Here is a 26772-nt window from a genome sequence, read left to right on the forward strand (position 1 = left end):
GCACCTCATACTGCACTACAGCAACCAGATATTTAATACAAGTTTTTAAATATGCTTGTGGTGACCTTGGCAGCATGTAATATTTCCTGTTTGGCTACAACTGTAAATTTGATACAAACTCTGAAAATAATGAATACTTAATTTTGGTGCATCTTTGAACAATTAATTCTTGAGTCCAGGAGCCCACACTGGGCAATCCAGGTGATCCGATACCATGGACATTTTTCCTGTCAATCAGGAGATGAGGATTCAGGCTCACTGAGACTGCTGCTGCTGACTTTATTTATGGTTGTAGAGGTCACTCAACCTCTTGGTGACTCTGGCAAATTAGGAAAATACTGACTATCTTAGGTTCAGGAAGAATTAGTGAAACGCCTGTTTTTGAAATATGGGCTTAAGGAAGAGAGCTTAATTTGATAATGGTATTTTTATAAAAATGAATTTTAGAAGTAAAAACTTACTACCTAGAATCACAGGAAATGTAGTTTTTCTGGTTTTGTTTTAAATAATGAGATGTATCATTCAAAAATTGAGTATTTATTGTTCCAGAGGTACATTGCTTTTTATACATATTTCATAAATGATACAGGATTTTACACATGTTCAATAGTTTGCTATTTGTTTAAAGAACTTTTCTCCATGTCCTCCCTCCCTTGCCTCCCACACACCCCGAAAAGATTTGCTCATTGCACTGTGCTGTTTCTTCTTAAAAACCCTATGCACAAACAGGATAAATGGTTTAAAAATAATTCACACAACTTAACAAAAATAAATGAGGGAAGGAGCTGATGACTGGGGGTGGTGGAGGGAGAAGGAAGTGGGCGGAGGGTCAGGAAGTGGAGACATGCATCCTTTCATTCCATCATGCCAATGAAAGGGGTGGTGGCAGGAGTAGCAGCAGCAGCAATCCTGGCTGGCCTTCAACCTTTGCAAGGCACCTGGAGTCTGGATTTGTCATTTAAAGTTTTTCTTTTCATACACAATGATCCCAAAGGAGGAAGAAAAAGAGAAACTCCTTGCCACAATGAGGAAGGATGAATCACGTGAAAGAAAAGGCCAATCAGTGGTGTGGCAGCCCCCATCATCCTTTCCATCCTGCCCCTACAGCAGTTAAAAACAGGATATTAGACACAGATTCCTTTGACTCTTCAAGCGCAGATGTCATCTGGAAATATGGTAGAAAATGTTTTGACAAAGTATAAGATTAATTCTCTTTCTCTCAAGATAAGAAAAAATAGGGTGAAGAGAGTGGGCTGAAGGAAGCCCTAGAAATGTATTTCTATATAAAGATAAATTGCACCCTTTGAGATTCACACACTTGATTTACAACAACTGAAGTTGTGGAGGTGGGAGGGCTCACAAACAGTGTGGAATTGTGTGTCCTTCGAGATGAACAAAGCCTCCAGACAAGGCAGTGCCATCTGGCTGGCCTGGAATGCTGTCACACAAGCAGATTAGCAATAAACTTATTCTGGTTGAAATGGCTACAGAGCCATGATTTTTAGCCAATTTGTAAACCTTACATCTTCCTGATTTGGTAGTACAGCTGAATGCCCCCCTTCCCTCTGATTTGTGTTGTGGAGGGAGAGGGGATTATCCATAGATAAGTATATAAAGGAGGGCAATTTTTCCTCCTATGAAAGACTAACTAATAAAAAAACAAAACAAAACAAAACCAACAACCTCATGCAGTGTTGCCAATGATTTTTAGACACTGATCCAGAGCACTGGGATATATAGACATTTAAGAAGGTATTAAGAGATAATCTAAAGTGTCAATTATTAAACAGTTTTAAGTTGGTTCCAATTATCAAATGGAAAAAATGAGTGTAGCTAAGAGGTACAGGTAGGTGGTCAGTAAAGGGATGCAGGAAGGAGAGATTCCTGGTAACTCTGCAGAGACTGGGTCCAATTTAAAATAAATGCTAATGATATTTTAGCATATCATGAGAATTTGCTTTTCTGGTAGATTTATTTACTCCTATGTCAAAAATAGGGACAGTTAAATTAAAAACAAATGGAGCAGAGTGGGGTGCTGGTGTGTTACTGTTTTGCTGACTCTGCAAAGATGCAAGAAACAAACACCTCCAGCATCATTTTCTCTTTATGAATCTCTCTACTATATAACTGCATCATTTTCATCCAGAAACTGAGATACTTGGTTAAGACAATATTCACTAAGCCCTTTGAGCTTATAGTCCACAATGCCTGATCCTCAGGTTTTAACATTCCCTTCTTCCCTCAGATCCTTTCTGTTTTTGTTTTATAATTAAAGGTAAAAACGCTCTATCCCCCATCGCTCCCAGCTTCCACCTGCAAGGCTTTAATTAAAAAGGCAAACAGGTGTTCCTTCGCCGGGATTCAGAGGCTCTTTGCAGATCAGTCTTTTTCACCAATTTGTCGGAGAGGCAGATGTACTTGTAATGGGTCTCTCAGTCTCTTAAGGTCCATTTCTGCCTAAAATAGAAACAAAAGGTGAGAAAAACTGGCTAGCGAAGCTTTCAATGAAATTACTCTCTACCGAGAAAAGGAAACTGTTCTCCATTACTATGAGTCAGAGATCATCTCAATAACTCTCAAAATAAGAGTGCCTTGAAAAACAAAGCATTTTAACTCACGACACAGGACAACAAAGGGTGAATACAAAATGGAAACCTTCCTTGGCAGTTTCAGCCCTCAACAAAGCCTCCAGAAAAAGCAGTGCTATCAACAGGGTAGGACTCAGAGGCTAAGAATGTAAAGAGCATCTGAGACATGCATCTTGATGGTGTTTCTCCAGTGAGAAGCCCTTTCACAAGGGCTAAGAGCCAGGACTTCATGCTACTCAAGATTTTATTTATCCAGTATCTGTTTAAGTTTTTACTTAGCCAATTAATTTTAAAACAGCGTGTGGAGTCAACTGTAGTACTTTCAAAACTCACACATGCTTGGACTTCACCCCAGAGGAGTTGGACTAACGAGCAAGCCTAGGGTGAGACTGAAGCATCTGTACTTTTAACAGATCCAGGGATGATTCTGATGTATTCCCTCCAGTTTAGAACCACCGTACATAGTAAAGGAAGACAGAACTCCACTTAGGCCAAAGCAGGAAGATGGATTAAGCCTATTCAAAGCACAACCCCATCATCAAGAAGAGACAGGAAAGGCAGAGAAGGGCAACTAAACATAAAGAGGATGGAAAAGCTTCTAGAGATTGCTGAAAAATCTCTTAAGTCACAAAGACTACAGAGAAAAAGAATAAGGGTTTATTCACCAAAATCAAAGATAACAGAGAGAGGAAGGCACATCCAGAAATTTGAAAGAGGTAGCTTTTATGAAAAATAAAATATATCAATCTTTTCCAAGTATCTTCTAGTTTAATAACCTCTAACCTGTCCCTGGCAAAGATTTCTAGCAGTCTTTCCCTCTTACCTGGGTTTTACTTTTCCCCACTGCTACCACACATTTATGTGAAAAATCTTAGATCAATTATTATAGAAATAATCAAAAAGCAGAGGGAAAAGTAGAAACAGACAACTACAAAGAAATAAAATGAAAAAAAAAAAAAAGTAAAAGTAGGTCTAAAAATGTCAATGTGCTGGTGTTAACAGGATGGAGCGGACACACCATCTTCTCACTTGCTTTTTATAAAACTTTCTAGTGAAATGTCCATGCCTAAAATAGTTACTGTAATCAACTGACGAGTAATTTATACAGGAAGAAGGTTGGAACATTCTTTCAGTTTACTCATTTGAAGAACTGTGGCTGTGGATAATAATAATAACCATGCAAGATGGGGCTGGGATTTATTTTAATTTTTGTAATACCTGAGCAATTGCATCCTTGAGTTGATTGTATTTCTCTAGGTCAAAACGTGACTTTTTGGCTCCTTTATGGAAAAATAATAAGTATTGTCTGTCTCTGGCTTCTGGATAAACATACTCCTAAAAAAATGAAGAAATGGAATTATCAGTCCTTGGCATACTATCTTCACAAAATAGTCACTAACTGCTGCTTAGATTCAATACATATATACACATGTATGCTGACATGTGCTGTGTTAAGTATTTAATTACTACCTGAACATTTCTACTGTGAAACATACAGAGCAGTACACACAAAATGTACATCACAATGAATCAACACACAATGAACATGTTACTCATCACCAGATTTTATAAAAATAGACCACTGCCAACAATCCAGAAACTCCCTCTTGCCCCTTTCCAATTACTCACACTTCTTTCCCCCAAAGTAATCAGTCTCTTGACTTTTATGGTAATTGTTTTCTTGCTTTCTTTATAACTTACCTCCTTAAGCATGTATTCCTAAGTTCCACAACTTAGTGTTACCTGTTTTATGAATTTTATGGAGTCATACAGTACATATTTATATGGCTACTTGCACTCAACATTATGTTTGTGAAATTCACCTTTTGTGTGTAGCTGCCGTCTATTCATTTCCATTATATTATATTGTATGACTTCATCGTAGTTTATTTAACCATTCTACTATTGATAAGCTTTTGGGTTGTTTTGGTTCTTACTAATAATGCTGCCAAAAGCATTTCTGGATTTATCTCTTCTGCTGGAGATATATCTAGGAGTGGAAAATCTTAGATCACAGGGTATGCATGTGTTCAAATGTAAGAAGTGATGTTAAACAGTTTCCAAAATGGCTGTACCAATTATATTCCTACCAGCAGGATTATGAGAGGTACCATCATTCCACATCCTTGCCAATACTTGATATTGCTGGTTTAAAAGATGTTAGCCATTCTGCTGTGTATGAAATAGTATCTCATTTAAAAAAAAAAGCTTTAATGAGATATAACTCACACACTATACAATTTACCCAATTAAAGTATAATGCTGAATGGTTTATATATAGTCACAGAGTTGTACAATCATTGCTACAATTTTAGAACATTTTCATCACCCCAAAAAAGAACTCCATACCCTGTGACAGTCAATTCTCCTTTCCCCCCAAACTCCCAGTTCTAGGCAGCTACTAATTTATCTTCTGCCTCTATAATTTGTCTATTCTACATATTTCATATAAGTGGAATCATACAATACATGGCCTTTTGTATCTGGCTTCTTTCACTTAGCATAACATTTTCAAGGTTCATCCATTTGTGGCATGTATCAGTATTTCATTTATTTTTATTGCCAAATAACATTCCATTAATAGTTATGCCACATTTTATTTATCCATTCCTCAGTTGATAGCATTTGGATTGTTTCCATGTTGGGGCTATTATGTACAATCCTGCTGTGAACACTTGTGTACAAGCTTTTGTGTGGATGTATGTTTTCATTTCTCTTGGAGATACACAGCATTTTCCTGATCCCTAAGAGGCTGAGGCCTTTTCATTTAATCTATTATTGGCCATTTGCATATCCTTTATTAGAAATGCCTGTCCAGATCTCTTGCCATTTTTTCTAGTGGATTCTGTCACCTTCTTACTGATCTGTAGAATTTGTTTTTATATTCTGGATATAGATCCTTTGTAGGTTATACATACTGCAAGTATCTCCTTCTAGCCTGTTTACCTTCTTCATGGTGTTCTTTAATAAACAGATAATAATTTAATGTAGTCTAATTTATCATTCTTTCTCTTTTGTGATATGGGATTTTGCTATGTTGGCTGGCCTCAAACTCCTGGGTTCAAGCAATCCTCCCATCTCAGCCTCCCAAGTAGCTGGGATTACAGGCACACACCACAGTGCCTGGCTTACTTTATCATTCTTATCCTGTATGGTTAGTGCTTTTCATTCTGTGTAAGAAATCATTCTCTATAGTCATTAAGATATTCTCTTATAGGAGTTTTATTACATTACCTATCACATTTAGATCTATAATTTACCTGGAATTCATTCTTGTTTATAGTATAAAATGGGGTTATTTCATTTTTTAATATAGGCATTCAATTATCCTAGCACCATTGATTGAAGAAGACTCTCCTTTCTTTGTAGGGCCATCTTTTTTGTTTGTTTATTTTTGAGTCTCACTCTGCCACCAAGGCTGGAGTACAGTGGTATAATCATAGCTCACTCCAACCTCAAACTCCTTGGCTCATGCAATCCTCTCACCCTGGCCTCCTGAGTAGCTGGTACCTACAGGTGCACGCCACCACACTCAACTAATTAAAAAAATTCTTTTAGCAATAGGGTCTCACTATGTTGTCCATGCTGGTCGTGAACTCCTGGCCTCAAGTGATTGATTCTCCCACCTTGGCCTCCCAAAGCGCTGGGATTACAGGCATGACCTATCACTTTTTAAAATCAAAAGTTCATTTACATTGGGTCTGTTTCTATACTCTTCTATTCTATAGGTCTATCTTTGTGCCACTGTCATTGAAGTGTTATAACTAAAGCTGTAGTCTTCATATCTAATAGAGCAAATCCTCTTACCCAGTTTTTCTTCAAGAGTTTATTGGCTTTTCTTAGTCTTTTACATTTCCATATCAGTTTTAGAAGCAGTCTATTCAAATCTCTTCCCCAATCCCCAAATCTGTTGGGTTTTTGACTGACTGGGATTGCACTGAATCTAATGGATCAGTTGGGTAGAATTGACATGTTTGGATAGAGTCTTATCCATTTTTTATACAATATATTTCTAGGGTTTTCCCCCCTTCTTTGCCTTCTACATGTGGTCTATGTATTTTTAAAAGTAATTTTAAGGTGCAGCTTTAAAATATTTTCATTTTCTAACCGTTTGTTGCTAGCATATAGATATGCAATTGATTTACATACATTGACCTTGTATCCAATAACCTTATGAAACTCACTTACGGATCCTAACCAATTATCTGTACATTTCTTCTGTATTTTTTCATGTACAAAATCTCTAAGTGTCAGTTTTCTTTCTTTCCAATCCTTGTATCTTCCATATTCTGTTCTTGCCTTCTGCACTGGCTAGGGCCTCCTCTTCAAAGGTGAACAGGAGTGGTACTTCTACCTTATTCCCAGACAATGAAGGAATATTAGAACATTTTAAGTCTATTTACCTGCTCCAGACATATATGTCATTGTTGTTGCATATTTAATCTTATTTATTTATTTATTTATTTATTTATTTATTTATTTATTTATTTTTGAGACAGAGTCTCACTCTGTCACCCAGGCTGGAGTGCAATGGCGCGATCCCAGCTCACTGCAACCTGCACCTCCTGGGTTCAAGCAAGTCTCATGCCTCAGTCTCCCCAGTAGTTGGGGTTACAGGTGTGTGCCACCGTGCCCAGCTGAATTTTTTGTATTTTTAGTAAAGACGGGGTTTCGCCATGTTGGCCAGGCTGGTCTCAAACTCCTGACCTCAAATGATCTGCCTGCCTCAGCCTCCCAAAGTGCTGGGATTACAGGCATGAGCCCGGCCTGTTGTTGCATATTTTAATTCTCTCTATATCTTAAATTCCTTAAGAGTTTATTATAATGGTTTTATATATTTAATATTTGTTTAGACTCATCACTCACAGGTTTACCATTTTTGTTGCTCTTTATTCCTTTCTGCTTTTCTGACTTTTCATGTGTGATAATCTTTCTTCTGCCCAAAGAACATCTGTTAGTATCTCCTTCAGTGCAGATCTGATGGTGACAAATTCTGTTTGTCTGCAAATGTCTTTATTTTGGAAAGATATTTTTTGCTGAGTATAGAATTATAAGATGACAGTTATTTTCTTTCTAAAAATTGAAGATACTATCCCATTGGCTTTCACTGCTGCTACTGAGAAGTCAGCATTCAGTCTAACAGGGACTCCTTTGAAGGCAAACTTTTTCTCTCTTTGGCTGCTTTTAAGATTTTTCCATTTGGCTTTGGCTTTTGAAGTTTTACTACGGATATGTCTCAATGGAAATTTCCTTTTTTATTTTTATTTTATTTTTTTGATACAGAGTCTCGCTCTATCATCCAGGCTGGAGTGCAGTGGTGTGATCTCAGTTCACTGCAACCTCTGTCTCTCAGGTTCAACTGATCCTCATGCCTCAGCCTCCTGAGTAGCTGGGATTAGAGATGTGCGCCAACATGCCCAGCTAATTTTTGTATTTTTAGTAGAGAAGGGGTTTCACCATGTTGGCCAGGCTGGTCTCAAACCCCTGGCTTCAAGTGATCTGCCCACCTCGGGCTCCCAAAGTGCTGGGATTACAGGCGTGAGCCACTGCGCCCAGTTTTTATATTGGTTGATATTGGTTGGAATTCTTAAATCTGTAAATGGATGTCTTTCATCATTTTGGAAAATTCTCAGCCTATACTCTTTATTTAAATATTGTTTCTTCCCATCCTCTCTCTCTTCTCCGAGACTCCAATAAAATTAAATATATATTAGGCCTTTCCACTGTGTCCTGTGTCTCTTATCCTTTCCTATATTTTACATCTTTCTGTATCTGCACACTTCATTTTGAATAGTTTCTTGTGCCTCACTCAAGGTCACGTCTAATCTACTATTAAACTCATCCATTATATTTCATTTCTAAAATTTTTCAATGGGTTCTTTAAAAAAAAAAAATCAAGTTATCTGCCAATATTCTCAACCTTGTTGTTTATCTCCCTGAATATAGTAAGTATATTTATTTTAAAGGCTATGTCTGATAATACCAATATCTGGAGTCCTTGTGTCTGTAATGTCTATTGTTTCTGTAGGTATTTGTGTATCTGCTTATTTTTATTGTATGTCTAATTTAATGTTTGCAAAACTGGCCAGACACGGTGGCTCACACCTGTAATCCAGCACTTTGGGAGGCCGAGGCAGACAGATCACTTGAGCCCAGGAGTTTGAGACCAGTCAGAGTGACACGGAGAAACTACAGCTTTCCAAAAAATGCCAAAAAAAACCTAGCTGGGCATGGTGGCACGTGCTTGTAGTCCCAGCTACTCAGGAAGCTAAGAGGGAGGGCTGCTTGAGCCTGGGAGTTTGAGGCTGCAGTGAGTCATGATTGTGCCACTGCACTCCAACCTGGGCAACAGAGTGGGACCCTGTCTTAAAAAAATAAAATAAAATAAAAATAAAAAAATAAAAAAGCAAAATTATTTGTAGAAGTAATTTAAGGTTTAGAATAATGTTATCTCCTCCCAGGGATGATTTATGTTTGCTTCTGCATTAAACCTGTGAGCATCAGCACTCGGGGATTACCATTATTCCAAGACTACCTCAATCTAATTTACAGGATTGAGATGAATGAAAGATGAGCTACAGTACTTGAGAGAGCCTATAACAGGTTCATCCTTATTCTACAATGGTAGCCTTTACAGGTTCCAAATCAAAGCAAGACGGTTTCTGTTTCACCTACTCTAGTGATCATTAGACACCAATCTCTAAGGCTGCGGTTCCTCTAGGCTAACAAGTGTGGCTCAGCTTCTTGGCCTCTCCACTATACCCTCCTCAATTAGCATAAATTACCAGAGGAAAAAGCACACCTAAATACTAGTCTCATCTTCCTGGAACTCTTCTTATTTAGACCCTCACCTAGCAATTTTTGCTATTTTGTTAGTTCTCTAGTATCTTCAAGCAGATGTGTATTGTTTTGTCTAACAATTCTAACTTTTCTTAGTGGAAGGACTGGTTGATTGCCTAGTATGCTACAACTAGAAACAGAGTAAATATTTAATTATTGATGATGACAGATAATAGATACTGGAAGACTGATAGCTAAAGTGTTTGTGGAAACCTTTTTAAAATGAATAAAATCGAGGTCTGAATCGACTGAAGGGATAATTAGTGGATTAAGAACTTGAGGGAAAGCCCTCTACATTCATCTAACATGCTGTTACTAGGCTATTCACCTATGTTCCCTTAGGATGTAAATATACACACTAATTAAGTTTATTCAAATCTATTCTGTGCTTCCTCTTTTGGGCAACCAGCATTTACTGAGCAACTATGTACTAGACTCTTCTAAAATTTCTGTGATTTGGGCTGGGTGCAGTGGCTCATGCCTGTAATCCTAGCATTTTGCGAGGCTGAGGTGCAGGATCACTTGAGCTCAGGAGTTCGAGACCAGCCTGGGCAACGTAGGGAAACCCTGTCTACGAAAAATTTTTAAAAATTAGCTGGGGATGGTGGAACATGCCTACAATCTCAGGTACTCATGAGGCTGATGTGGGAGAATTGCTTGGGTCTGGGAGGTAGATGCTTCAGTGAGCTGTGATTATGCCACTGCATTCAAGCCTAAGAGACAGAGTAAAACCCTGTCTCAAAAAAAAAAAAAAATTGTGATTTGATAGTAAGTGAGAAAAGATGCAGATAATTTCATTAGGAAAGAAAGTCGGAGGGAGAGGTTGAAAACACAGGGAATACAAAAAATAAATTGGAATAAGATACTAGGAGGAAGGAACGGGACTAAGAACATGTGGAGGGGCTAGCCCTAAATAGGAAAATGCCACCTCTTCTTGGAATTTGATGGAAATAGTGTAAAATTCGGTACAGATATAGTTGCATTTACAGTCTTAAGAATTAGAAAGCTTCTATCTGTTAATTTCAATTTTCTAGGAGAAGTAGGAGGTAAGGTTAAGGGTGGGATGGGGATCTTGATGTGAAGTCTTAGAATAACTACTATGGGGATATGAGGGAAGAAAACGTGATTAGAAACACAAGCAGTGGCCCGTTCTACACTATGACATGATTTTTCTCTAGCAATATTTAATAGCCTAGACATAGATAGGATAAAGGACTAGATTAATCCAATATTAGGAGTTTATGGAGTACATACTGTAGAAAGACAAAAGGGCAGGGATGGTAGGATACTAAAAAGAGAATGACAACGCAGTTTAAATCGGACAGAAAAGGAAGTGATACAGGAGGAAGGTGATAGTAAAAAGTTAAGAGAAAGATGCCAGTAGCTTAGAGGTCTGGATGAGGTCAAAGGAGTGAGTGAGTGAATAAAAGGTCTAGAAAGAAAATAAATTATCAGAAATTAACATACTAATTTATATTATAAGTGGGACAGTTCTAGGAAAGAAGGCCCTGAACAGCCATTGAAGTGGTTTGCTGGAATACAATATAAATGATGGTTATTGGAATTGAGGAGGTAAAGGGTATTAAAGGCTAGGTCACTATTTATGAACACTTTTTTCATTATTGCCCCCCTAAGTAGCCTTTTAAGGCATTTTTTCCTGATTACTCCTACTTCCCAAAGGAGGTTTAATATACTGTTTATCTGTTTATGCATTGTAATATGTAAAATGTTTTTACTCCCCAAGAATCAATGCTCACTCCCATGAGGCAATATCATCCCCTTCATTGAAAAGGCATGGGCCAGATAGTGGGGCGGCTGGCCCATGTGCACGATGACACAGCTCCCACAGGCAAGTCTTACTGCCCAGCTCCTTTTCTACATAGTAGAAATCAGTACTCAGGTTCTACTGAAATATTAATCAACAATACTCAATATTCCATTTGATTTTATGATTTCAAGGAGCTTGCCATCTTAGAAAGATTCTTTGGAACTTAACATATTATTGGCATATATTTAGATTGCTAACAAGTACAGCAACTCATAGTAACAGCAGTTTAGAAGAGTTTAAATGCCACTGAACAGGCATTTGCTTCGGGGTATTAAGATGGATATGTTAGTAAAAATATTTAATGTGAAAACTACATTTTATTTGGTCACTGTTTTCCTATTCATAAGTGAATAGTGACTAAATTGTTTACTACTGCTATTTTGCAACTTGTCACTTGAGGGCAGCAAGACTATTTTGGGAATCACAGAATGGAGCATTTAACTAGCAGGACAGGTAAGGCATTAAAGATTCTATAGCAGCATGAAAAGGGAGAAAGTGGTAACACTGTATTCAAGTCTAATACAGAAAACATTTACAAAACAGCTTTTTGTAAGCAGTAATTATTTCCCCAATATATTTTTATTTCTATTCTAATTATAGTTTTCAAAAGTTACTCCTCATAAATGAACTAAACGGAAGGCAGTATAATTGAGTAGAAAGTGAGCAGCCTACAGAGTCACACTAATCTGGGTTCAATTCCTTGTCCTACAGTGAACTAGATATAATGTTTGGGCAGATTACTTAACCTCTTGGAGACTCAGTTTCCTCATCTATGGAATGGGGATATATAAATACTTACACGGTTGAGGTTAAATATATGAATATATGTACTTATGTTACTAGATGTAAAATGCTTAACACATAATAAGGCTTAGCAAAAGGTACTTAACAGTAATGACCAAGCAAAAGGTATGGGTATCTCACAGTGGAAAGAATGCTTTACCTCTTCAGTAATCAAGGAACTGCAAATTCCACAAGGAAATACCACCATTTTGTACCCAATTAATCAGCAAGAGATATATCAAGGGTGATCATTAGATTTAAGGTATAACTGGAAAAAATTAGTGTTTGGCTGAAAACATGGCTGTTATATATCTATTTACTTATGACACAGGGTCTTGCACTGTCACTGGAGTACAGGGGCATGATCACAGCTCACTGTAACCTCAAACTCCTGGCCTCAAGTGATCCTCCTGCCTCAGCCTCTCAAGTAGCTAGGACTATAGGCATATGCCACCACACCTGGCTAATTAAAAAAATTGTTTTTTGGTAGAGACAGGGTCTTGCTATGTTGCAAACTCCTAGCTTCAAGTGATCCTCCTGCCTTGGCCTCCCAAAGCATTGTGTCATTTATTTGATATGTTCAGTTCATTTAGTATTTTAGATGTAAGGCACATGTTACACAGTGCCTAAGGGAATGTAGATATAAATCACTGTGTAACATGTGCCTTTTATCTAAAAGACTTAAGTCTAAGTCTTTTAGACTTTTAAGACTTAAGTCTTAGAAATAAGATCTTAGAAATAAAAACTGAATAAAACCAAATGCTTAGCCTCAAGAGATATTACAGTCTAGGCTGGGTGCGGTGGCTCACGCCTATAATCCCAGCACTTTGGGAGGCTGAGGCGGGCGGGTCACGAGGTCAGGAGATCGAGACCATCCTGTTGAACACGATGAAACCCCATCTCTAGTAAAAATATAAAAAAATTAGCTAGGCTTGGTGGCAGGCGCCTGTAGTCCCAGCTTCTCAGGAGGCTGAGGCAGGAGAATGGCGTGAACCCAGGAGGCAGAGGAGCTTGCAGTGAGCAGAAATCGTGCCGCTGTGCTCCAGCCTGGGTGACAGACTCCATCTCCAAAAAAAAAAAAAGATACTACAGTCTAGCACAGAGAAAAAGAAAGCATATAATAATTACAATAAAAGGGAGCACATGGGATGAGTAAAATGAGGGGCACAATATGTTATAGGAATTTAGAAGAGGGAGAGATCAAAGTTAGCTACAAGGAATTGGTCAAAGGTTCATGAAAGATAAACATTTAAGTAAACCTTGAAAGATGACAGGTAGAGATCAACAGGGAGAACTTTCCCAGTTGAAAGAATGATGTGAAGGAAGGAACAAAAGGGTGGAAAACTCAGGTCACTGTGGGGAATAGAGAATAGAATTTGGCTTGTTTAGAACATACACAGAGGAGTTGAGAGACATCTGAAAAGGACAGATAGCAACCTGTTATAAATACCCAGGCTAAGGAGTTTGGACTTAAATCAGTAGATAAAAAGAAGCCATTAAAAGTGTGTGTAAATGAGAGAGAAGAGAGAGAGAGCACAAGAGAGCAAGCGCTAAAGATACACACACACACACACACACACACACACACACACACACACACACACAGAGAGAGAGACAGAGAGAGAAATGTCACAGACAGATGCAAGCCATGCCCAGAGCTGTGATCAGATAAGAATGATGTGACTGTTCAGTTCTGTTCACAGTGACTAGTATGAGCCAGACATGCCACTAGGTGCTAAGAAGTCTGAGCAAGCAATTGTAGGACATAAAACAGTTTACTTTCTTCTCTATTAGACACATTTGGAAGGCCAAGATAGGTTAAATAACATTCTTGTGCTGTCATTTTCTCAAACACAAATAGGTTGTGACCACTGATCTAACAACAGAAAGAAAATGCATATGTTCAACAGCAGCCATATTAAATATGAGACGCAACTGTCATCCATGTCTTTTATCTACCTCTCAATCTATAGCACTTGCTTGGAATATTGCCTAATACACAAGTGGCACACGTGTGTGTATGTGTGTAAAGGATGAGTACTTAAAGAAAACTGGCATTAGAAAATGAGAAAAAAGAGAAAACTCTTTTGAAAATTAAAACTTTATTACTAGCTCATAAAAAGTTACTTGAAGAGGAATTCTTACCTGGCGTGTCATTACAAAATATGCATACATTGCCATGGCACTTCCATAAGTGATGAAGTATGTTACTGGCTCCATGATGTCCCAGGAATATTCCCACCAGGTAAGCCGGGCCAAAATGCCAAACTGTGTGGCCATGTAGGCAAGGCCACCCCATAGCACCAAAGTGGTCCTCTTCTCAGCTTTTCTGCTAATCTCAATTCGTACCTATTGGGCACACATAATTGTAAGGCATTTTGACATAACACCAATTTAAAAAGGTTTAAACTGTTCTATGTTCACTAAAGAAACAGGGCTCATAATCAAGACACAAGTCTCAGTTCTAGTAAATATAGCTTGTCTTCCTAAATAGTATCTGCAGTTTTCACTGAATAAAATATCTTAGGCCAGATGCAGTGCCTCACATCTGTAATCCCAGCATTTTGGTAGGTCAAGGTGGGCAGCTTGCTTGAGCCCAGGAGTTCAAGACCAGCCTGGGCAACATGGCGAAATCCCATCTCTACAAAAAATACAAAAATTAGCAGGGCATGGTGGCACATCCCTGTAGTCCCAGCTATCGGGAGGCTGAGGTGGGTGAATCGCTTGAGCCCAGGAACTGGAGGATGCAGTGAGTCAAGATCATACCACTGCACTCCAGCCTGGGTGAATGAATGAAACCGCCTTGAAAAATATATATATACATGTAAGTATAACTACTATTTAGGGCATTTGTATTTTATGTTTCACCCTAGAAGTGGGTGAAAATATGGGCATGAATAAAACTAACAGGTCTTCATCCAATCACAAGATTATCTTCTCTGAAAGAGGGAAATGCACACATACCTATATTCTTTCACTGTTGCATACACGATTTAATCTATTCTCAGTTTTAACTCCAGTGATATACTAGGGACAGAACACGGACTCTGGATTTAAAGCAGCTCAATTCAGAGCCTTGATCTGCAAATCACCATTAACTTCATTAAAGAGTTGTTCCGAAGACTAAATAAGAAAATATAGGTAAAATACTAGCACAATTCACGAAACATAGTAAATATTCTATAAACGATGAAAATTCTTTTTCAGGAATCAGAAAATGCAAACGACTAAGAGTCTTTGTTCCCTTCCTTACTCCTTACAATCTGATTTCTTAAAATTGAAATATCATAGAAAAAATAAAGGTAACATATATTCATTGTAAACATTCAGAAACGTGTAAAGAAAAATCAGTCATAACCCGACTACTGTACTAGCATTTTGGAACGTATTCCTTCTGATTTCTTTGTGTATGTATATATATAAATGCGTATAGGTATATACATAATACATTTAAAAACTGGATCATAGTATGCATACTATTTTATAATTTGGTTTCTATGGCAAATAAAATCTATATAGTCCCTTTAATAGTTGCATAATAGTCTATATACAGTTGTCCCTAGGTATCTGTGGTGAATTGGTTCCAGGATACCCCCCAAACCAAGATATCAAAATACATAAATGTTAAAGTCCCTTATATAAAATGGGATGGTATCTGCATATAACCTATACATATATTCCCATATGCTTTAAATCATCTCTAGTTACTTATAATACAATGTAAATGCTATGTAGTTATTGTATTGATTTTTAAAATTTGTATTCTTTTTTGTTGTTGTTGTTTTGTTTGTTTTTGAGACAGAGTCTTGCTCTGTCGTCCAGGCTAGAGTGCAGTAGTGCAATTTTGGCTCCCTGCAACCTCTGCCTCCTGGGTTCAAGTGATTCTTGTGCCTCAACCTCCTGAGTAGCTGGGACTATAGGCAAATGATGCCATGACGCCCGGATAATTTTTATATTTTTAGTAGAGATGGAGTTTTGCCATGTTGGGCAGGCTGGTCTCAAACTCCTGACCTCAGGTGATCGGCCTGCCTTGGCCTCCCAAAGCGTTGGGATTACAGGTGTGAGCCACCATGCCCAGCCTTGTTATGTTTTATTGTCCCCTCACCCCCTACCAAATATCTTCTATCTGAGGTTGGTTAAATCTGCGAATGTAGAACCTACAGATAACAGAGGGCCAACTGTAATATTCCTTCTTAACTTGGCTAAAATCATTATCCACTATACTCAAGAGCCTTTCCTGATCAGCAATTATTCTGATCTTAATTTTAAAGGTGGTAAATCTGGTTAAGGGCAGTACATTCAGAACTGAAAGCTCTTAAGTCCATTATCAAGGCTCCAAACAATTCCTTTTTCAGCCCTTTCTCAGCTTTGACTTAAACTTTTTTATGGTTCAGTCCCATAAACTAAAGAACTAATTTGATTGACATGACTCAACTGCATAAAACTTACAAGAAAAAACAGAAACATATATGCTCTGGAAAAAACACAGGTAAGGTGAAAAACCTGAGATTTGAAGTTTTACCTTTTCCAGGGGAGCCAGCTGCTCTTTGAGATCCTCTAGTCTTTCAATAAGCTCCCTTTCCTTGTTTAACTGGTGCTGCTCAATGCACAGTGTGGTGTATAGCTGCTGGACCAACGTCTTTACATCATTCAGCGTTGCTGCATTTTCATGACTTAAGAGGTCTGAAACAAAGGAGTTACATTTTTTAAAAAATGTATGCCTTAAATGATTACTATTCCTAGGACTATCACATGAGGCAGACTGATCCATTATAGGTATCTCGCCTTCCGTGTTAAACTGAAGGAAAGTAATAGTTCTCTTTTTTTTTTTTTTGAGACAATGTCTTACTCTATCACCCAGGCTGGAGTGTAGTGGTGTGATCTTGGCTCACTGCAGCCCCTACCTCCAGGGCTCAAGTAATCCTCTGAGGTTAGCTTCCTGAATAGCTGGGACTACAGGTGCACACCAGCCACAAGCCTGGCTAATTTTTGTATTTTTTGTACAGACAAGTTTTCACCATGTTGCCCAGGCTGGTCTCAAACTCCCGGGCTCAAGCGATTTGCCTGCCTTGGCCTCCCAAAGTGCTGGTGTAACAGGCGTAAGCCACCATGCCCAGCCTATAGTTTTTGTTAAAACAAAAAAGTTGTCCACAAGTGTAAAAAGTTAATTCATGGCTGGGCCCGGTGGCTCACGCCTGTAATCCCAGCACTTTGGGAGGCCAAGGCAGGCAAATGATCACGAGGTCAGGGAATCAAGACCATCTTGGTCAACACAGTGAAACCCCGTCTCTACTAAAAAAAAAAAAAAAAATACAAAAAATCAGCTGGGTGTGGTGGCGGGCGCCTGTAGACCCAGCTACTTAGGAGGCTGAGGTAGGGAAATGCGTGAACCCGGGAGGCAGAGCTTGCAGTGAGCCGAGATTGCACCACTGCACTCCAGCCTGGGAGACAGAGCAAGACTCCGCCTCAAAAAAAAAAAAAAAAAAAAAGTAAATTCGTATTTGGGTAACTAAAAAAATTTGAAACAAATACCTACCATTATATTCTTGGAAGTCTAAATGCTACAAATGAGGGTATGATTAACATTAAGAAAAATAATACAAATAATAATGATCTTCATTAGATAAAGACAAAATTAAAGCAACTGTTAAAAACTAGTAGAGAGGTTTAGAATCAATCTGATTATTATGCTTATTAAAATGGTGACTATAATTTATCTGTAGTCCTGCCATTTTAATTGATTTTTTTCCCCTTAGTAAGTCCTAAGGGAAAAATATATAGTATTTCAAATTTGCAAATACAAAGGCATAAATAAAAATGCCATCATCCTAATAATCTTTTTTTTTTTTTTTTTTTTTTGAGACGGAGTCTCGCTCTGTCACCCAGGCTGGAGTGCAGTTGTGCAATCTCGCTCACTGCAAGCTCTGCCTCCCAGGTTCACGCCATTCTCCTGCCTCAGCCTCCTGAGTAGTAGCTGGGACTACAGGTGTCTGCCACCATGCCGGGCTAATTTTTTGTAATTTTTGGTAGAGACGAGATTTCACCGTGTTAGCCAGGATGGTCTCTATCTCCTGACCTCGTGATCCACCCACCTCAACCCCCCAAAATGCTGGGATTACAGGCGTGAGCCACTGTGCCTGGCCCATTCTAATAATCTTAACTCTCATTCTTCTTCTCCCTAGTATACCAACTTTTATTCATTCCTGATGAGGAAAGACAGAGAATAGCTGTAGGAGCCTCAGTATCATGGTCTAAAGGGTATGAAGTTATGAGAACAACTGAAAGGGTGAAAGATTAAGTTCTTTCATTCAATATCCTCTACTATGAGTAGCATGTATTTCTAGAAATCTAAAAATTATGTTTTCAGAATCAAATAAAAACTCTGCTGACTAAAGCTGTCCATTTTTTTTTTAAAGCACTTTTTTTTTTAGATTCTTACTAGCTTTCAATGTTAGGTACAGCATAAGGGTAGCACTCTTCTAAACAAAACAAGCCACAGTCAGAATTAACCATGTATTTCGAACATTCTTTAAGGATGTCCTTTAGTACAGTTATTATAGAAGTTCGATCAATGAAAAAATTCAAAAGAAGGTAGCAAACTGGATTAGAGAAGAGCCGATATAGTAAAACGGGATATAGCACCTAGCTGGGTATCTTGTATGCCTCAGTAAATGTGTGCTGAATTAATGGGAACATAAAAGGAAGAGCACTTTGAGTTCCAGAAGTCATCTATGTCAACAGTGTCTTCCTTGTACCAAAGCTGCTGCTCACATTTGCATATAGCCTTAAAGTTACCAGAAGAAGAAACTGCACTCTAGGAGGCTGAAGTAACTTGTCCAAAATGGCACAGTAAGGGGTAGAGTCCACGTCTCCTGATTTCTAGGCCTGTGGCTACATTACAGTGCTTCTACTATACCAATATTAAATTTCTTCTGCAAGTTCAGTCCCCTTTCATGAACTATTTTATTAGATAAAGCAGATTTGTTCCATCTTCTCCATGTATATATAAAACTATAGTATTGGCTGGGCACGACCTGTAATCCCAGCACTTTGGGAGGCCAAGGTGGGCAAATCACGAGGTCAGGAGTTTTAGACCAGTATGGCCAACATGATGAAATTTTATCTCTACTAAAAATACAAAAATTAGCTGGGCATGGTGGTGCACGCCTGTAATCCCAGCTACTGGGGAGGCTGAGGCAGGAGACTCGCTTGAACCCAGGAGGTGGAGGTGGCAGTGAGTCGAGATTGCGCCACTATACCCCAGCCTCAAAACGAAACAAAAAACAAAAAAACACAAAGAAACTCTAGTATTATTCCTCTTAAACATCCTAAACCTAGTGCCTTCTATCTCTTTCCTCCATTTAGCCCTTCCACTAAAGCGTTGCAACACAGGGCAAAGGAACATGCTTATTCAATGAATGGCATCCCTCTTAAATACAGAATTTCAAACCACTCTCTTACTGTAGTCAGCTGAAAAAGAGTGGTGGTACCTTGGATGCCAGCAATACCTTCCTCAACCAGGGACAGAAAGACACAAGGTAGAAACAAAATTTGAGCCTACTTTGCATTTTATCAAAAGGAGAAAAAAAGATTTTCTTTACTATGTTTAAAAACCAGGGAAAGGCCAGGCGCAGTTGCTCATGCCGGTAATCCCAGCACTTTGGGAGGCCAAGGAGGGCGGATCACGAGGTCGGGAGATCGAGACCATCCTGGCTAACATGGTGAAACCCCATCTCTATTAAAAATACAAAAAAATTAGCTGGGCATGGTGGCGGGCACCTGTAGTCCCAGCTACTTGGGAAGCTGAGGCAGGAGAATAGCATGAACCCGGGAGGCAGAGCTTGCAGTGAGCCGAGATTGCACCACTGCACTCTAGCCTGGGCAACAGAGCAAGACTCCATCTCAAAAAAAGAAAAGAAAAGAAAAAAAAAAAGAGGGAAAACACAGCCTGGGCAACATAGGGAAACCTCATCTCTACAAAAAAAAAAATTTTGCCAGGCATGGTGGCGTGTGCTTGTAGTCCTAGCTACTTGGGATGCTGAGGTGGGAGGATCTGCTTGAGCCTGGGAGGTCATGGCTGCAATGAGCTGTGATCACGCCACTGCACTCCAGCCTGGGTGACAGAGTGAGACCCTGTCTCAAAAAAATAATTAAAGTTAAGATCAAGGAAAACAAAGTGTTTATGGATTTAAAATCATATTGAGTTTCTGTGAGAGATGGTATCTGATGGCATAATCTCACTATAGAATAACAGAACTAAGAGAGCTATGATGTGTGTATCTAAACGTTAAAAAGGTCTTTTGAAATTCTACACCAATGCTGCTACTGAGTTACTAAAGTCCACACTTCAATTTACGATTATTTCCATGAATTACAGATTTTTGACCCTTGCAAGCTTCATACCCTAATTTACTTCTAGAAAAGCAAGGTAGATACTCCACAGTTCCTGGATACAGATAAAGCAATGGGTTGTTTTAGGCTGCCAAATCACCAGGGAATCAAATACAATCCCCTGTTTTTTCAATTTCTACCTTTTCTTATTCAATTTGAGAAAAGCTTTATTTAAAAAACTAAACATTCATTTCTGTTTAAAAAATACAGTTATTACAGAAATGGTTGGTATTTATTAATTGATTAAAATACCTTTAGTTTTTGACAACATAATATATGGAAACTCACATCTTAACTTTCCTGATTGTTATACTTAATAGGAATATATTAGTGAACTTTCGGAATGTTACCAATAGAAAATCTAAACAGATGAACTCTCTAGGCAATTCACACAAAAACACACCTCAGTAAAATAGGACCTGTACTTCTGTTATTTTAAAGAGAACTTCTAGCCTGAGAATCAGGGAATAAAGAAGAAAAACACATTAGCATAGCTGATATATGGCTAACTGTCCCTGGTCTACATGTTTAATTATTCCAAGTTCATAAAATCTGATTCGATAATGCCTTACTACAGTTGACTCTTGAACAATGTGGTTGGGGGGCGAGGTTGGGGCACCACCCCCCTACAACTTTTGAAACCTCAAAAACTTAACTACTAATAGCCTACCTGGACCAGAAGCCTTACCAATAACATAATTAACAAATGTTTTATATATGTATTATATACTGTATTCTTACAGTAAAGTAAGCTAGAGAAAAGAAAACATTACAATCATAAAGGGAAAATAAATTTATAGTGCTATACTGTATTTATTTACATTGTAAGTTTACATTGTCTGTTTGCAAGATAAATCATCTGTCTAAAATGATGGGCAACCGTAGCTGCAGACCTCAGTCTACGGTACATATCAAGCAATCCAAGTTTTTCTTGCAATGTCATCACTTTTCTCTGCTTCTTGGGAGCACTTCCAGCATCACTTCATATAGGTCCCATGGTGTTATTCAAGGTGGACTAAACACACAAAAAAATTCAAGAACTGCAAGAGATCAATTTTTACTGCAATAGACAATTTACTAGAGAAATGAACTACCCATGAGGAGATAATTAGCATCACACAGCATTTTAAGCTGATATCAAAAACACTTGAGTTTACAGCAACAGCAACAAGAGGTGGCTATGAAATCACTAGAGTAGTATACTATGTACTAGAGTCAATTTTATGCAGACATTATTAAATACTGCATCTTTACATTTCTCTTAACTGCAAATGGCATCATGCATGGTCTGTGTGTGCATACGTTTTGATAATTTTTAACTTTTTGTAATAGATATGTATATATTTTATGGTAGTAAATGATAAAAAATAGGAAGGGCGTGGTGGTTCAGGCCTGTAATCCCAGCACTTTGGGAGGCCAAGGTGGGTGGATCACCTGAGGTCAGGAGTTTGAGGTCACCTGGCCAACATGGTGAAACATGTGTGCCTATAATCCCAGTTACAGGAAGGCTGAGGGAGGAGAATCATTTGAACCCAGGAGGCAGAGGTTGCAGTGTGCTGAGATTGCACCGCTGCACTCCAGCCTGGGGGACAGAGAGAGACTCCGTCTCAAAAACAAAATAAAATAAAATAAGATAGACTTGTATCTACATATATTTCATGCATTCATGACATACTTAACTTTTCTTAATTTTTTGGATATTTCTAGGTTATGTGGTTCGTTTGCAAGTTTTTTCAAATCTGCTTTGTTCAACAGTCAACTGTATGTAAAGAATATCTTTCCATTCTTACTATTTAAGGATACTTTTCTATACTTTCTCCCAGCTAGCCCCCTCTCATCTAGCTTAAAGAAAGTGAATATGGCCTCTGCACAATCAAAATGCTACCCAGCGAACACATTTAATTCACTCAATATAGATGGAATCAATGGGGAATATGAAATCACAGTGCCTTCCCTCAGAGCATCAAAGAAAAGGATGAAGCAAAATTCAGAGAAGATATTTATCACTTTTGGTTGGTCAGGGGTCAGAGAAGGAAAGAGTATGATCATTAAAGGCTTACTGGAAGAGTCAATATTGACAATTTTGACTTGAGAAAACGGGGGTTAGGAAGAAAGGCATCTTAGGCAGAAGAAAGTGAGCAAATAGTGAGATGGGAAAGAACAGGGCATAGTTCAGGAAACCATAAAGGAATACACAGTGGAGAAAAAGTAGGCAACATGTAAGAGGGAAAGAAAACATTTTAAAAGGTAGATGTGGACCAGATTATAGAGGAATTTCATAACAGGGTTTCACTCAGAACTTTTCTATGTTACACCCAATTCTTTCTCTTTTTTTTTGTTTAAAGATGTGTTGCCCAGGCTGGTTGCCACTGTGTTGCCCAGGCTGGTCCCAAACTCCTGGTCTTAAGCAATCCTCCTGCCTCGGCTTCCTAAAGTGCTGGGATTACAGGTGTGAGCCACCTTACCAGGCCTAAACCCAATTCCTAAAAGCAGGATTGAAAAGAAGGAATGTCCTACAGCAGCAGTCCCCCACCCCTGGGGTGCGAACCAGTACTGGTCAGTGGCCTGTTAGGAACCAGGCTACAAAGGAGGAGGCCAGCCAGTAAGCATTACTGCCTGAACTCCACCTCCTGTCAGATCAGCAGCAGCATTAGATCTCACAGGAGCACAAACCCTATTGTAAATTGTGCATGTGAGGGATCTAGGTTGTGTGCTGCTTATGAGAATCTAACTGATGCCTGAGGATCTGACATGGAACAGTTTCATTCCAAAACCACTGCCTCTGCCCCTGCCACCACTGTCAGTGGAAAAATTATCTTTAACAAAATTGGTCCCTGGTACCAAAAAGGTTGGGAACTGCTGTCCTATGGCGCTGGTGGAAGGAGTGGTGGAAGGGGCATTAACAACAGCAGTGAGTAACAATGAATATCAAGGGCAAATAGAGAAACAGGACCAAAAAAGACACAACTCAAAACGCTATTTTAGAGGGCTACTTAGCATTGTACTGTGCAGAGCCACAGTAGAGACCAGGATGAAAAGAAATATTAGCAATACTGACTCTGTCTTTATTTAAAATTTTATTCATCATGCATTGTTTGCATTAACTCTGTTTTTTTAAAGTAGTACATTAAAATACCATTTATCTTGCTGGGTGCGGTAACTCATGCCTATAATCTCAGCACTTTGGGAGGCTGAGGCAGGTGGATAACTTGAGGTCAGGAGTTCAAGACCATTCTGGCCAACATGGCAAAACCCCATATCTACTAAAAACGAAAATTAGCCTGGCGGCTGGGCACAGTGGCTCATGCCTGTAATCACAGCACTTTGGGAGGCCAAGGCAGATAGATCACCTGAGGTCAGGAGTTCAAGAGCAGCCTGACAAATATGGTGAAACCCGTATCTAGCTTGAACCTGGGAAGTGGAGCTTGCAGTAAGCCAGTATCACGCCACTGCACTCCAGCCTGGGCGACAGAGCAAGACTCTTAAAAACAAAACAAAAACAAAACAACAATTCTTTATCTTGATTACTGAGTTGTTTGGTGCCCTCTTAAAATTTGTGTCTGAGGCAAGCACCTTTCCTTTTCCCATAAAAGCATATACAGGCTGTGAACAGTGGTTCATGCCTATAATCCCAACACTCTGGGAGGCCAGAGAGGGAGGAGTGCTTGAGCCCAGAAGTTCAAGACCAGCCTAGGCAACATAGTGAGACCTTATCTCTACAAAAATAAAAAAAATTATCCAGGCATGGTGGCACATGCCTGTATGCCTGTAGTCCAAGCTACTCCAGCTGCTTGGGAGGATGAGGTAGGAGGATAATTTGAGGTCGAGGCTGCAGTGAGCTGTGATTATGCCACTGTACTCCATCCTGGGTGACAGAGTGAGACCTTGTCTCAAAACAAACAAAAAACAAAACAAACAAACCAAAAAAACAACCAACCATGCATCATGTCAGAAGTTCCTAAGAACTATTATTATTGTACAATAATTGACTTTCAGACTGCTGACCTTGAGCCATAAAAAAAGCTCAATACTTATTACAACACTTAAGAGAACAGAGAAGCCTACAGCTTATTTTAAAAAGATATCCCCTGTAATGTTATTAAAGTAGTACGACTTTTGGCCTTTATGAAGGGAAGGAGCTTCAGTTATGTAGGACATTCATTTATGTGAAACAGAGTGACAATGTCAGATAATAAAGCATTCTGGCATCTAGGCAGAATCTAAGTGATTTTAGTCAAGGCAGAATCTAAGTGATTTTAGTCAATGTACTAGTCAAGTGCCAGGTACTCAATGAGCTCTTTCAGTGTTCTTTGAATATTGTCTGTTTCTCAAGGTTACCCAAGGAAAAAAAATAAAGTTCTTTCCAAAAGCCCTTCCCACATTTCTGTGACCTTACCAAGGTTACTATTTTACCTCTTTTTGGTGGTCGTACGTGATATGTTAAGTCATTAATGACCAGCTTAAAGTCATCAAGGAGGAGGAGGTCTATTCCTGTTGAAGCAGCAACACGAACACCATCTGTGAAAATTTCAAATGAAACTTGTCATAGGTCCATAATTATTCAAGAATGGTCAGGAAAATTCAATCTTCAAAATAGTTTTTAAAAATTACCTCCTCCTTTTTAAATTTCAGTTAACTTTTTACCTCATTTCCCAGTTCTATGCAAAGTTTAGGTTGCCTAAAGCTCTGTTTCTAGGACTCGAGTTTGTGAAGATTTAACAACAGCTTCTCCTGTGAACTACATGAGCAAGTGAAATAATTAACGGTCATAGTTCTGTAGGTGTACATTGGAAATCTAGGGTCACTGGGAGAGCTGTATGGACTTAACATTGTCCATAATGGAAGCTGGTTGAGTCAAAAAAAAAAAAAAAAACCAGTATTTTTTGACATATGGTACTCTTCAGTACAGTCATTGATTAGTTGCCAATAATTCAGTAGAGACAGATGCTGGGGTTAACAAAGTATTATACATCCACCACGCTGGTCTACTAATTATATTGTCAGATGAGTAGAAATGTGGTAATTGTTAACTGGTGAATCCAGGTGAAGGGTAAATGGGCATTTATTGTACTAATCTTTCAAGTTTTCTGTAGATTTAAAAAATTTTAAAGTAAAAATGGGGAAAAAAACAATGGGAAAAAAACTTAAAAATGGGAAAAAAATTAAAAAACTTAAAAAATAAATAAATGAAATACATAAAATGGTAATTTTTAGTGCCTTATTTTATATTCTTTTCAAATCATATACTTCTTTATTTTGGCAAACTTTTCTTTCCAGACATGAGGGTTTAACTACTGGAAGTATTTATTCTACACCTAAAGTAATGATAAAAAGTCTCGATAATATAAAATGTGATTGACTGTTCATCCTTGCTCATGGCATTATATGTGAGATGCTTTTGAATGAGATTCCCTGTGCATACACATTTGCTAAAATCGATCAATTATACTCTGAGTACTACTGGGAGAGAAATCACTTTCTCTCCTGGTAAGTGCTAAGCAAAAGAAAAAAGTTTTCTGAAGTTAACAGTATAGGGTTCTTTTGTAGCTACGTGTATGGTGTATGTATGTGTCTAGAAATTGCTGTGGGGTGAAATGAGGGGTAGATGGTAATTAATAATGATGGTGACTATACCTGGTGAATAGACAGCAACTCTGTCAATTCCCCGATCCTCTTCTTGCAGTTGTCGTAAAAATACACCAACGGAGTCAGAGATAGGCTTGAGTGTGAACTGACAGCGTTCACGCCGGGATGGTAGCCTCACAGATATCACAGGTAACCCATTTTGATAAACCACTGTAACATCTGAATGAAAAAGATCCAAAAACATATGATAATTGGATTTCAATGTAAGTTAAAGTCACATTATTACTATTCTTGCATGGGGGTCTATTATTAGCATGATTTAAAATGTTTTCAAAGAAGGTTTAAGAACATGCCCTTTAGCTTTAGTTGAAGGTTATTCTGGAAACCGGCTTATAAAAGATCAAATGGATCACACAGCTCATTTTACAGATATGAAAAAACAGGCAAGGAACTGTCTTCTGAGTGGGTCAAGGAGAGGCTTTCCCAAGGATATCAGGTGAAGCTCTTGATATTGGTGAATACAAGCCCTGGATCCATTTAGCAAGATTTTATTAAGCAGTCAGAGATTGCTGGGCCAGACTTCATAGCCTATAGGACGTGGCTCTTGGGATCCAGAGCTTTCAAGAAGTACCCTAATAAGTGAGACTCCTACTCCAAAACAGTCAATTCATGTATATATAGTACAAGTTGATAAGTGAGAAACAAAAGTGAAATCTTAAGCCCCTCAACTGACTGAATGGACTCCCTCTTGGCCAA

At 38.5% G+C, this 26772-nt stretch overlaps 1 protein-coding gene across 6 annotated transcripts in view; it reads right to left on the minus strand.

Moving 5' to 3' along the window:
• Window positions 1-521: 521 nt before the first annotated feature.
• MCU (mitochondrial calcium uniporter) overlaps window positions 522-26772 on the minus strand; it is a 209351-nt gene continuing 183100 nt past the window's right edge. For all 6 annotated transcript variants that reach the window (XM_015147404.2, XM_077946636.1, XM_015147407.3 and 3 more), the window contains 6 exons: window positions 26065-26235; window positions 24844-24948; window positions 16562-16722; window positions 14185-14388; window positions 3807-3923; window positions 522-2457 (listed from right to left, as the gene is read on the minus strand). In XM_015147404.2, the coding sequence (XP_015002890.1) occupies window positions 2380-2457; window positions 3807-3923; window positions 14185-14388; window positions 16562-16722; window positions 24844-24948; window positions 26065-26235 (836 nt within the window). In that variant the 3' untranslated portion in view covers window positions 522-2379. The remainder of the gene's footprint in view (window positions 2458-3806; window positions 3924-14184; window positions 14389-16561; window positions 16723-24843; window positions 24949-26064; window positions 26236-26772) is intronic.

Source organism: Macaca mulatta, chromosome 9, assembly GCF_049350105.2.
Source record: "Macaca mulatta isolate MMU2019108-1 chromosome 9, T2T-MMU8v2.0, whole genome shotgun sequence".
NCBI classification, from domain to species: Eukaryota; Metazoa; Chordata; class Mammalia; order Primates; family Cercopithecidae; genus Macaca; species Macaca mulatta.